General features: G+C 39.6%; 1 protein-coding gene across 1 annotated transcript in view; it reads left to right on the top strand.

Annotated features, from left to right (window-relative positions):
• Nucleotides 1–13116, top strand: part of pudp (pseudouridine 5'-phosphatase) — a 57784-nt gene extending 44668 nt beyond the window's left edge. The window contains exon 4 of the mRNA XM_063466441.1: nt 11813–13116. Coding sequence (XP_063322511.1) covers nt 11813–11989 — 177 coding nt within the window. The 3' untranslated portion in view covers nt 11990–13116. The remainder of the gene's footprint in view (nt 1–11812) is intronic.
• The last annotated feature ends 680 nt before the right edge of the window (nt 13117–13796 follow it).

The following is a 13796-nucleotide window of genomic DNA, read 5'->3' as shown; positions in this document are numbered from 1 at the left end:
AAGCAACTAGTAAATAGTGGAATAAAGAATAAAGAGAAACAGGAACTCAATAGTGTGGAAGCCCTTTTAGGGCATCCACACAATTAAAGAATAAAGAGAAACAGGAACTCAATAGTGTGGATGCCCTCTGAGGGCATCCACACAATAAAGATTAGAAGAACAATACTGTGAATGCTTTTACAAGCATTCACACTAATAAAGATTAGAAGAACAATACTGTGAATGCTTTTACAAGCATTCACACTAATAATAAAGATTAGAAGAACAATACTGTGAATGCTTTTACAAGCATTCACACTAATAAAGATTAGAAGAACAATACTGTGAATGCTTTTACAAGCATTCACACTAATAATCCTTTTAATTGTCCCACAAGGGGAACTTTGGTTGTAACAGCAGCCAGAAAGACACATATACAACAAACAGTACACAGGACACAGAATAGAAACATACTGATAGGTTTGCAGCTTAACCCGATTCGCTGGAACGTTGAAGGCAATGTAATTACACAGCAAGCAAGACACGAGTAGGCAAAGGTCTTTATGTTTCACGTGCACGGGAGAGAACTGGACAGGCGCCGTTCCTTCGCTTGACCCCAGTTGCTCTCGTCCGCTCCCCCGTAACACTGCTCTTTTATTGTGGTTACATGAATATGCATAGGGTCATTAACATATAACAGCTTACATAGGTATGCATGTGAACAAAGAATACCCTGCACGTGTGTGTGTGTGTGTGTGTGTGTGTGTGTGTGTGTGTGTGTGTGTGTGTGTGTGTGTGTGTGTCCATAAAATGACTTCCTAACCCTGCTGGCCTGGAAGTCCAGCAGTTCATCTAAACAAAATGCACTTAGCCTAAAACAGACATAGATACGTTTATCCTACCATAAAACAATAAGACAAGGTACGACCTCTCACATGCTCCTAAAATGTGGGTGTGAAAGTCAGAGAGCTCTGGAATGCACACAAAGCTTGCAGACTATTAAGGATCAAACCTCTACCAATCTACACCTAATTATAAAACTCTAAGAATATATAAGTAGATATTTCTAAGCATAAATGACAATCACAATACAAATCTAACACATACACAATTTTTCTTACATATTTACATTAAGGACAATGGTTACTATAAACAGAGTACTGTACAGTTATTAAATTAAATAAAATTAACAAAGAAATACCATTATTATTTAGTAATTATTCATTTAATTTTTTTAAACTTTCTGTGATGGGAACTAGTGGACCTGCACATGTCAGGTTAAGAGGAATTTGTCCATCATGAGGTATGGATATTCCTGTTGTTTGGAAGTGATCTATGAATGAACCCTTAGGTTTTTGTTTGTGAGGGGAAAACATTCTGCTATTTCAAGTTGTTTAATTTTATTTGTACAGCATCAAATCGCAACAACAGTCACCTCAAGCCGCTTTGTTTACTTGTGATCTCTTGCTGTGTGTCTTTTGGGTTATGTCCATACCCACTGCACTGTATTAGGATTATCAAGCAGCTTCCTGTATTTTAATAATGTGGTCAGACTGCATAAATGTACATTATGGTTATTTTCCATGGAGGCTGTTTCTGCCGTCGACGTTGTTTTTTACCCAAACAATCATTCGAACTTGGCCTCAGGGAGGCAAGATCCTCTGAACAAGCTTTGGACCAATCAGTGTGACATTTGAGACACAACGCTAAAACATGCATTTGCACTTGGTCTTGTGTGCCATTGTACGTGTCTGTCCATCATCAGCACTGGCTTTATTTCTGCTCTCCTTAACAGAAATGATGAAATGGTAAACATCCTTGGCTCATATTGCTCTAGGCTTCATCATCATTTGAAAGATTCAATGGGCAATCTGTCACTGTCACTTATTCACTCGCCACTGCAGGCGGGATACAAACACACACACTCGTATAGGTCCTGTATGTTGCTGGAACACATTCATATATGTATTTGACACACATGCAAGTGTGTCAGCTTGTTTCACATGTTTTTAACACCTCTGTCATGTTGTATATGTCGTACTATCACACGCCTCTTGAGAAAAACACAACACCTCTCATCATCCTTATAAACAGGGACAATTACGACAGAATTAGATTAGGGTTAAAAAAGTCTTTCTATGAGGCATGTTGTATTCCTCATTATGTTTCTGAAAATGTATAACAGTCATATGAAAAGGATAACACATACGTCATTACACTGGTAATACTGAGTGGTCTAGATGCCAGAAACTTTGAAAACTAGAAGGTAATCCTAACATTTTATCTTTACAGTTTAAAAGTGAATTACCTGAAAATACTAATGTAGCATGTTATCATGGAAATACATCACATATGCTTAAATCAACATAATAAATTGATTCCCAGCTGGTTGGCTGCAAGCTACAGCTGGAAGACAGGCGACTCATTGGGGACTGCTGACCGTCTCTGGTCGTGTCAGAGTCGTGTCTTCGCCCAGCGATGCCCGTTCGCCTGTTAGCTTGAGAGTTAGCCAGAACTTCTGTCTTGGGAAAACCAGGGCCATCACAGGTGACCCCTTGCATTCTGCCCATCACCTGCCCTCCGGAGGCGCCTCAGACCAGTGGGGTCCCACACATCCAGACAAAAACATTTTCCTCCCCTCGGCCATTTGGACTGTTAACAAACCCTATCCCCCCACATCCCACCCCTGCCCAGCCACTCACCAATCTGACCCTCATCGTTCAGGCCACTCACACATGGACTCATGTATATTTCTCCTGTTTGTCATTTATTCCTGCTCTCCTACTATTTATTATATTTTATTCCTGCACAGCTGGTATGGAGCACCCACAATTTTGTTGTACATGTACAATGACAATAAAAGGCTATTCTATTCTATTCTATTTCCATCCACCGCTGTTCTGATCACGCCCGTGCATATCCTCCAGAGAACTGAGGATATCGCTTATTCTTCCTGCCTCTTTGGAGCTAAAAGAGGACACTCAAACACATGAGGTATCAATGGAAAGCCCGGGATGTCCTCTATTTAGTACATCAGGACTTAGTAGGGTAGCTCAAACAAGTCAAAAGATATAAACCAAAAACAAATATCCATTACAGAGGACATAAATGAATAGGCTTGGTTCTCTGTATAGCCCTTGATGCTAAACCTGGCTCAGCCCTTAGCTTTCTAGTGTCATTAGCACTAAATTCATAAATATCCAGAGGCAGCACACGAAATAGCTCTGGACTTTAATCATGTTGAGTCAAAGCAGTGCTGCTGAAATTCCACCAGCATAGGAACTGTGCTACACACAGGAAAAACCTACTGGATAAAGTCTACTCCAAAATTAAATAGAGATACAGGAAGGGATGAGGATCGAGAACTGGTTCTTGTAGAGAACCACTTCCCAGTAGTCCAATTCCTTGGAATCATTAGTTTGCCTGCCTATCAATCCCGCTTATCGGTTCTTGCACTCTCGCTACAATCAGCTGATTTCAGTTCATGTGTTAGAGGAGGAAAATAGTGACGCAGTTTGCAGCGTGGACATTAGTTTTATTATTATTGCACAAAAGGATGAGAGCGCGATGGTAAAGTGGAGACTGCTCCAGGACAGAAAGAACTGCATCACAATGTTAACACAACTTGCACCTGCACAGACAGCATGCTAACACTAAGCTAGCCAAGAACCCAGTGTGATGTTAAAGCTGAGTAAGTGCTGACCCCAGCACTGTGATAGAGGGAGCTGTGATTTGCAGTGAAGCCAGCTGCTGCTGAACTTCAACAGGTAACAAACTGATGAGCAGTCAGGCTGCAGCCTGTTCATGTTTCTACAGTAGAATCACAATCACTTTCTTTTTGTGATGGTTTTCATCTTTGCTTTGTGCTATCGACTTTGTGTTCATACCTATAGACTAAGAGGAAGATCACGTGTGTCCTCATTGGAATAGGGTTTGGTGTTGGTGTGTGTAGCTGTAAATTTGGTTTGATGGTCTCTCTTCAAAGCTACAGAGCTGGAGGAGTAGACTACATCTGTACTTTCCTACATTTAGCACTGCACAGACACCATAACACTGACAAAAACATCTGGGCGTATGCCAACCAGAAACCCTGGATGACAAAAGAGGTCAGGACCCTGCTTAGGAACAAAAACACTGCTTTTACTGTAGATCGAAGTGATGTGGTACTCTGCAGTGCAGCCAGGATATATCTGGCATCATAAGTTGGATTATAAAAATAACATAGAGGACAACCACCACCGATGATGTGCTGGTGGAGAAGCTGAACTGCTTCTACAACTGTTTTTTAACAAAAAACATCAGAAGTAGCCACATCACATAATGTGATTATGTGGAAGTCATAAATCACAAAGACAGGAGCTGTGGAAGGACTTCAGTGCCAAAAGCTGCACAAGGTTGATTGGATATAAAATCATCAGCACAAGTTTCGTGAGAACGGTTAGTAATGGAAATGGAAGAAATATAAAATGACCATCAGTCGTCCTTGGTCTGGAGCTCCATGCACGACCTTGCCTCATGGAGTGAGGAAGATGGGGATCAGCCCAAAACTACACAGAAGGAGCTGTTTAATGATCTAAAGGCAGTCGGGACCACAGTCACCAAGAAAACCACTGGTAACACACTGCGGTATAATGCATTGAAATCTTACAGTACTTACCAGGTCTACATGTACAGGACTGAAGTCTGAAGTCTGCCAGTGAGCACATGGGAGAAAGTGCTGTGGTCATATGAAACCTAAATCGAGCTCTTTGGCATCAACTCCACCCGAGTACGGGATGACTTCACCACCGTGAGGGACAGGTGGACGGGGCCAGTAATGTATGATTTCCCTCAGCCAGAACACTGGAGATAGCAGATACTGCTATGGCAACCAAGGAGTGACTTAAGAAGAAGCACATTAAGGTCATGGAGAGCGCCAGTCTCCAGACCTCAGTCCTATAGGAAACCTGTGGAAGGAGCTGAAGCTTCGAGATGCCAAGCAGCAGCCAAGAAAACAAAAGGATTTAAGAGTTTCTGTAAAGAGGAGACGACCAAAATCCCTCCTGAGATATGTGCAAACCTGGTGACCAACTACAAGAAACATCTTCTCGCTAACTGCCAACAAGCGTTTCTCTACCAAGTACTGTCATATTTCGCTCAGGGATCAAATACTTATTTCACTAATGGCATGGAAATAAATGTGTTTTATCTGGAGGTTTGGTTGATATCCTGTCAAATGTTTGTGTGTGTCATCATATGTGCTGGTTTACAGGCGGCACTTTTTAATTAGTCCTATGTAACTTAAAATAACACTTTCCAAAAATAGATTTTCCAGACAAGCAGGAGAAACGTAGGTTTCTCACACAGGTCAGCACCTATTGAAAGCCTTCTTTATGGCTCATGGTTTCTATATTGTTTTGGCATTTTTTGCACATAGCACCTGTTGATGTTTAAATTTCAGACATACAAGTTACATAATATATTATATACTGGTATTATTGTTTGAAACATGAACACATGAAAGTGATATAAAACTTGATTCTATATTCATAAAGCTTATTACGTTTGCAGTACAGTGTATTTGCCTTCCCACTACTTATCTCTTTGCTTTGAATCTAAACATGCAATTTCAGTTCAATTCAGTTGTGTTTATATAGCACCAAAATACAACAACAGTCACCTCAAGGCATTTTATATTTTAAGATAAAGACCTACAATAATACAGAGAAAATCACAACAGTCATATGACCCCTATGAGCAAGCGTGTGGCGACAGTAGGAAAGAAAAACTCAAAGCAGGAAGAAACCTTCTGCAGTGCCAGGCTCAGGAGGGGCGGGGCCATCTGCTGCAACAGGTTGGGGATGAGCATACAAAGAGAGGACAACGACATGCTGTGGAAGAGCGCGAGGGATTAATAATAAGTAATAACTGAACACAGAGGTGTATAAAAGAGGAAACACTCAAGTGCTCTGTTGGGGTGATACGGTACTGTAAGGTCATTAAGATGAGACGGGTGCTCAGTTGCACAGCAGGTAATTGAGGATGCTCCTCACAGTTCAGTAACCTGCTGTGCAATATAGGTGATGATCTAAACTAAAAATATCTATGATTTCACATTATGGTCTTTTGTTTTAAGGTGTCGCAAAATATATTGTTCCATATTTCTTCCATCATTACATCTCCATTTTATCACAGCCAAGAGCTGTACCGCACATTATTCCACTCATGACACCCCATGGCAGGCTTACACACCTTAAACTGATCATGTTAAAAATGAACCTCTGTGTTAACTGCTAACACTGCTGCTACAGTGTAATATATTTTCATTTGACATTTTATATAATGTATATAATAATTTTACCTTTGGTCTTTAATCATTTGTTCTTGAAGAACGTCTTATATTTTATATTTTTATACTTGTGTTTGAAATGCTCCAGTACAAGTTGAAGTACTGATTCAACTTCTTTACTCAAGTAAAAGTGAAAAAGTACTCTAATACTAATACACTAATACTCTAATTCTAATGAATTGCACTCAGTTTGAATCTATTATTTAGGACACAAGCAGTAAAAGAGAGTTATGTTGCCAACATGGTAGAGGGTGACTTATCCTCTACACCTAAACAGAAAAATGAGAACAGTCAGGGGTGAAAGTGGGGAAAATCCTAAGATCAGTTGTAGTGGCTCTGAATTGAATTGAATTCAAAACGATGAAAGCAGATGTTTCATTTCCAGTATACTGTATATTGTCTTCATACTAGAGCAGTTATACAGTTGGTATAACAAATTCAGTGAATTAATCTAAGTGTCGTCAGTATAAATGTAAATTAACTCTGCTACACTTGATGTAACCCAAAACTAACCACAGTTCATTACAGACTTCCTGATGCTTGTTTTAATCAGCTATCACGACCGTGGTATTACATTGCTCCTTATTACACAGAAACTATGCACAGGTGTCATTACTATTCTTTAGGTTTGTTTTAAAAGGTTATTATTTGGTTATTAATGTGTTATTAAATAGAAACAGGCAGTTTTGCATTTTGCAGCTCTCTTTACTGCTTATTACACAGAAAATACCACAGGTATTTCAGTGGTAATAACTTAGAAATTAACATTGTATTATGTTCTTGTTCCTCCCTTGTTACCCTATTATTAACAATTTATTATGGAGCTGTATTTCCATATTATTACCCCCAGTTTGTGGGTTCTCATTATTCTATTACATAAATTTCAGGGTACTATTACTCAACTGTAACCACTGTTGCTACCATGATATTAATGGGTATTAAGTGGTTTTTACTTTGCTAATTGCATAGTAATAACATAGAAATTACCATATTATTACATTCTTGTGTCTGCCTTGTTTTCCTACTCTGACCTCTTTATTACAAAGCTTTAATAGAAAGTCCTACCAGTTTTAGTTTGTCAGCAATTCTCAAACCTACCTAAATGTTGTAGAAACATTATGTCATGTAGAAATGTTAGTCCTTTATGCTCTTTCCTTTTCTGGAGTGAGTGCTAGTTAGATGCTGATTACACAGTAGCAGTGTTGATGAGGGTTAGGGTCACCCAAATGGCAGCAGTGCTGTCCTATGTTATTTAAAGTGTTTCATTTAAATTGCTTGATATTTTTTTTAATTAAAACTGCAAAGATGCTATTGTTGTTGTTGTATTAGAATCTTGACTTATCTCTGATATCGGGGAAATAATTGTGCAGAGTGCAGCATACTTGAGGGTAAATGATGGCTAATCTGTGGGTAGAAAGAAATCATATTTCAGGTTGTACGCACTGTTCACCTCAGTCACATTAATCTTGTAGTTGAGAGCCTTGTTTACTAAACTGTTGTCCGTAGCCAGCAGCATAGACTGTAGCCAGTCAAGTTGCCTCCAGATCACAGCATGCAGGCATTTGCTGCTGTCACATTATTGCACCATGCTCCTCTAAAGGGGCAATGTGTTTGCATTAGAGGGCCAAATGTGTGTGAGCCTGTAACAAATGTCTGTGTATGAATCTGCCCACAGCAAACACACAGCTCTGGCCTCACTGTACAGCCCCTTTGTCTTGACTCATTCAGCAGTGTGTACTCGAGTACACAGTGAATCCAGATACTGTTGGTTCTGCTGGTTCTTGCGTGTTTGGGAGCAGGCCCGGGACAGGTTGTAAATCTTACATAGTAGCTTTTGAAGAGCTGGACCAGTGGGTGCTGTGTCTGCTCATAACTCTGCTCATGGGGATCTAAAGTCAGAAGGAGTCTGGGCGGAGCCAGTTGGAAGCTTTGAATTTTGTATTCCCTGAAGATGGCCTTCGTGTATAATTATGTATAATGTGCATTGTTTTTCAGTTTTGGGTAACCTTACCTTTTTTTAACCTCTGGGAGTTCACCACTCACCTTTGCACCATTTGGACTTGATCGACTTGAACTTCAATAAATAACTGGAAACACTGGGGTGTTCCAAAACCTTTGACCAGTACTGTATATAACATACATATAATCCTTTCAGTGGTTCGTTTTTCTTTTTGGTATTTCTGTTGATCCACAGATTTGTTTTGTGAAGCTCTAGAAATCTTTAGTTCATTTCTTTAACTTTTGACTTTTGTAATCCACCCAAGCTATTAGTCTACTGTGCATCTGTGTCTGTTTTCATCCAGTTCAGCACAATCAGGAAGCAGATTTAAAGGTCATTTCACGAGCTCATTGGATAATTACCCTTTTTAATTGCTCTCAATCAAGGGAATTAGCAAGAGTGCTCTGGACTCTGAGTGTTTCCACCATCATTGTTCAAGATCCTTCAGTTTCAGGATTAGTGACATCACAGAAGTCAATTATGTTTTAAAGAGGCTTGAGGATGCCCCTTTGTTCTGCCTGAGTATTAGAGTTGAAATGAACAAGGGTTTTTAAGGCTTCAGTAAAGCTTAGCGTTTGGTGACTCCTGTAGAGCTTAAGATTCATTATACTGCAACTTCCTTTATTCACACTGAAGTGCTGTTTGGAGCCATAAGCCACAAAAAAAGAAAAAATGGAATTGAAAGAGAAATTTGTGATAAAGAGATAGAAAAAAGAAAGTACACCCTCTGTCAGTTGTAAAGATATAATAAAGAATTGTCTAGCCCATACCAGGTGTTAGAATGAAGGGAATACAACCTGAAAAACAACCCATGTCGTATTTCGCTATATTTGTTTATTCATCAAAGACTAAGCCAAAATGTAGAAGCACTGTGTGAATAAATTATAACCCCAATTTCAAAAATGTTTGGATGCTGTAAAATATCCACAAAACAGAATCAAATTGATTTCACTCAGGATAAAACACATAAAACAACAAAACTCAGTTTAAACAGAGCATTTGGAGATGAACAAAGTTCAAAGTTAGTTTTACAGCTGATCAAAAGTTTAGGACCACACCTCCAAAGAAAACAATAAATTTCCCCAAAACAGAAATCAAAGTTCCAAACATGAACTCAGTAATGAGTCGCTCCACCGTTATTGTTGATCACTTCAAAAATTCGTTGTGGCATGCTCAATGCAAGCCTTTCCATGAGGTGAGTAGGAACATTTCTCCAAGTGGTGAAGACGGCCGTATGAAGGACATCTTCTGTCTGGAACTGTTGTCCATTTTTGTAAACTTCCCTAGCCATCCATCCCCAAAGGCTCTCAGTTGGATTTAGATCAGGGGAACACGCAGGATGGTCCAAAAGAGTGATATTATTCTCCTGGAAGTCTTCAGCATACCAAGACATTTTGAACTATTTATTGTTCCCAACTTTGTGGGAACAGTTTTGGGATGGCCCCTTCCTGTTCCAACATGACTCAACAATTCCCATAAACACACTCATACATCCTAAATATTGTGGAAAAGCCTTACTTGAAGACTTTAAGCTGTAATAGCTGCAAAGGGTGGGCCAGCATCATAATAAACCCTATGGATTAAGAGTGAGACGTCACTCCAGTCCACGTGTGTGTGGAGGCAGAAGAGCAAACAGTGTATCTCTGTGCCAAACTGAAAACTTTGTCTGTTGTTGCTGACATTTATTTTGACTAAAGGATGAATTTCTCCGATTTTGTTGGTCAGTGTGCGTGCTATCAGAATTCCCTTTTTTGTGAAAAGTTACACGGAATGTCTTGAGGGAATTTGATTATAGAAATATTCATTTGGATGAGTCAAGGACTAACAGTTAAAGGTGACCCTCACACAAAACACTTCTTTTTCTAATTCTGACAAAGTTTTAGATAAATCTTGAACAAGATCAATTAACTGTGCTGATTGTGCTGATTTTCTGCTGCAGGTTTGTGTTTAGTGTTCACTTTACTGGTCAAGTGTCATGGGCTTAATTTCAGCTGCGTTTAAATAGTTCACCTTCAACATCACCGTGTGTTTTGGCATGGCAGTAGGCAGTAGGTAGTTTGTTGTGTCTACATCTGCACAGATGTCATTCTGTTTCCAGCTAAATCTCTTTGAATAGTTGGGATTAAATATTCCTCCTAACCCTGACAGTGCTGCACTCTGTTTGCTTCTCTCCTGTGATTATTGAACAGTGAAAACAGAACGACCTCCCAGTGAAGGCCGCAGCTGCCACAGTGTCCTTGCTGAACATGTGCATAAACCAGTTTTTAAAGGCAGTTAGTCTGCGTGTTTTTTTTAAAAATATTTTTACGTAACATCTTGTTTTGTGTGTTATTATTAATACTTCAGCTATTGTTATTACTATGTTCAGTTCCAGCCTGTTTGAAAAGAAAATGGAAAAAGAAGGCAGTTTCTTAAAGTATATATTTCCTGTGGTAAATTCAGAAGATCTAGTTATATTTATTTGTTTGTATTTTGTCTTTTTTCTATTGCTTAAAAATAAAATGTGTCCACAGTAGAGCTAGAAATTTCAGCCTCTAGCTCTATGAGATGTGATCATAGATGCATTTGCTCCTGTGGGCTGTGTGTTGATAGTGTCCAATTCGTTAAAACAAATATACCGACTTACACAGGATTGTCTTGACTGCTGTGCGGCTGTTATTTTCACATACCACCCTAGAAGTCATGTCAGGACCACTTGCATATATGCTCTGCAGTTGCACCATGGACATGCACAAACATCAGCTTTACTGTGAAACTGATGACACTGTCAGAGCAGTTTGGTCATAGTGGATGCCGCAGTGCATTAACTCAGCAGAACCACTGCAGACCATCACATGTCATCATGCAGCCGCCCACAGTGCAGTGAAAACAGTTTTTGACCCACGACCTTTGTTTACCACTACCTCTAAACTTGGCTCCCACCTGACTGTGTCGTTTTCCTCACAGTTTGAAGGTGGTCATTCTGACAGACAGACAGGCAGACAGACAGACAGACAGACAGACAGACAGTAGTACAGCAGGCAGTACCACTTGAGCACCATTGAGTCTGGTCATGGACCCTGATATTGTTGTATAACCATCACATTTTCATAAAATAGGAAGAGGTGAAGAACTTCTGGGTAATCCTTAGTAACATGAAATAAAAGCAATAAATTATTGTAGAGTCTTTAACTTCACCTTGTGGCTGTTGTGATTTGGTGCTATCTAAATAAAACTGAATCTACTGGGAGGCTGAGGGGTGCACTGGCAGCTGCAGTATGTTTGAGGTTTGTAATTTTAGCCTGCATTATGGCTCATCAGGGTCATTATTCTTAAAAATAAATGGATATTCTACCTGACAGGGGTAAGCAGAGTCAAGCCACAAAGAAAAAATTAATTATACTTTTATATAATTATATAATTTTCTCTCATGTTTGTGGTATCCGCTCCTGCCATCTGAAGAGGTGAAATCCAGGTGACTATATAGGATAATATCACTGTTTTTCTTTTCTCCTGTCTTTACCCAGTGCTTGGTGTTTGAAGATGCTCCCAATGGTGTAAAGGCAGCACTGGCAGCAGGAATGCAGGTGGTCATGATTCCCGATGACAACCTGGACCGCAGCCTTATCCAGGAGGCTACGCTGCGACTAAGGAGTATGGAGGAGTTTGAGCCGGAGCTCTTTGGCCTGCCAGCATATGACTGAAATGGCTCATACCCTAGCATGTAATTCAGGAAACTAGTAACCATTGTTAATTGATTGGTTGTTAAACAATAACTTGATAGTTTAAATTAGTAAACTATTAGTAAATGGATGGGCACTGTAAATCTGCAAATGTAAATCTGTATCACACCTATAAATCTTACTTGGATGAATACTAAAAAGTTGAACCTGATGGTTATAATCTTTGTTCCAAAGGGAACCGTTCAGCTTGTAGGGTGGTGGTGATGTAAACTACGTCATGTGACTCGAAAGGTTCATTTGAACCATACAGAAATCTAATAAAGAAAACATCAGCAGTTTGAGTTGAACCATGTTCAGGTTCTTCACTGTCACCTGTAAAATACCCAGAGTAGCAGGGACATTGGCCCTTATTCACTGATATACAAACACACACACACAAGTAATCGTCTTACATTCGTAAAGTGACTTTTTAATCTGATAATTTAATTTAATATTGAATGGTTAATATTAGCGTCAGTACTGTTATCCCTAAGTATATATCCTCATATGATGAACTGTAGCTTCTCAGTGGAGTCACTGGAAAAGCTTCAGATGCAGGTCTGTCATTCTAACACAGTATCACCTTTTGTGGTCATCTGGATGTGGAGACATAGTGAAGTGGAAGTTGCACTGTTCTTGTCATACACTTCGTCTAAGATGCCTTTTTGAAATGTCAGAGACAATCCTCCTCTGCTCAGTGTGATCCAGTAAAGAGGCTGTGAGTCGTCCTCACTCCTGAACTGACTCCAGTTTTCATGCACTCCATCTGCTTGCAGAGCAGGCTTTAATGGGGGAACCCTGGAGCAGGCTGGAGGAGACTGGTGCCGCAGCTCCCCAGTCTACTCCCATCGACTTTCCCCTTTCATAGCCTTACATCCTCAAAAACAAGGTCGTCTCAGCTGTTTTTTTCTTCTGTGTTTGTTGCTTACAGAGTCATCACTGTCTCTGGGCCTGAAATGTGATTGTTTCATTTTCTGTGTCTTCATTTCTTGTTTCCAGCAAGGCAAAGGTGTTTTTTAAAATTTTGTTTCCAAAAGAATTATGCCTGAAAAATAATACCTGACTTCATTTTTTCCACTTTCCTTAAATAAATAAATAAATCCTATGACAAACCCAGAAGATAATAAGTTTGCATTCATTCCTAATCCCTAATAATTTTCTTCTTGACTTTGATTTCAGATTTAATTAGGCTATTGGTTATTTTCAGACTTGCATACATTTCTCAGCACAGCTTTTCAGAGCACAGAGTTCATGAACATATAGCAGCTGTGCGTCATTGCTAATTTATTTAGGCATTTAAAACATTTCATATAGCATCAGTTAACGAGTGAAATGCTGACTATAATCATGAGGACCAAGTGCGCACAATCACTGCAGGATTTAGAGCGGTGCTGCTGAAGGGAGGAGATTAAGTACAAGACAAGGCTCCTTACTATTTACGGCTTCATATGAATGACCCACATTTTACCAAAGAGACCAAGATGAAAGAGAAACTACAGAGTATTTGTGCTCTCTAAAAGTAGAGATGAGAGATGCTGCCACCTGCCAATGCTAAACTTCTACCAGTTTTGAGAGGTGATAATAAAAAAGGCCCGTGGTGGTCGTACTTTCATCTACTGACTGGGCAGCGTGGTTTGTGGGTCTGTAGGTTCAGCAGTGTTCAGTTTACCCGTCACGCCACATATCATCTCTCGCACACATACCTACATAATGTAGCACAAGTACTGCATTTGATCTATGTCCCTCTTTGTTTTAGTGTCTCAATCATCACATTTAATTTTAAAGAAGA

The sequence above is a fragment of the Pelmatolapia mariae genome, linkage group LG23, assembly GCF_036321145.2.
Source record: "Pelmatolapia mariae isolate MD_Pm_ZW linkage group LG23, Pm_UMD_F_2, whole genome shotgun sequence".
Classification (NCBI taxonomy): domain Eukaryota; kingdom Metazoa; phylum Chordata; class Actinopteri; order Cichliformes; family Cichlidae; genus Pelmatolapia; species Pelmatolapia mariae.
This window is presented reverse-complemented; position numbering and strand designations above follow the sequence as displayed.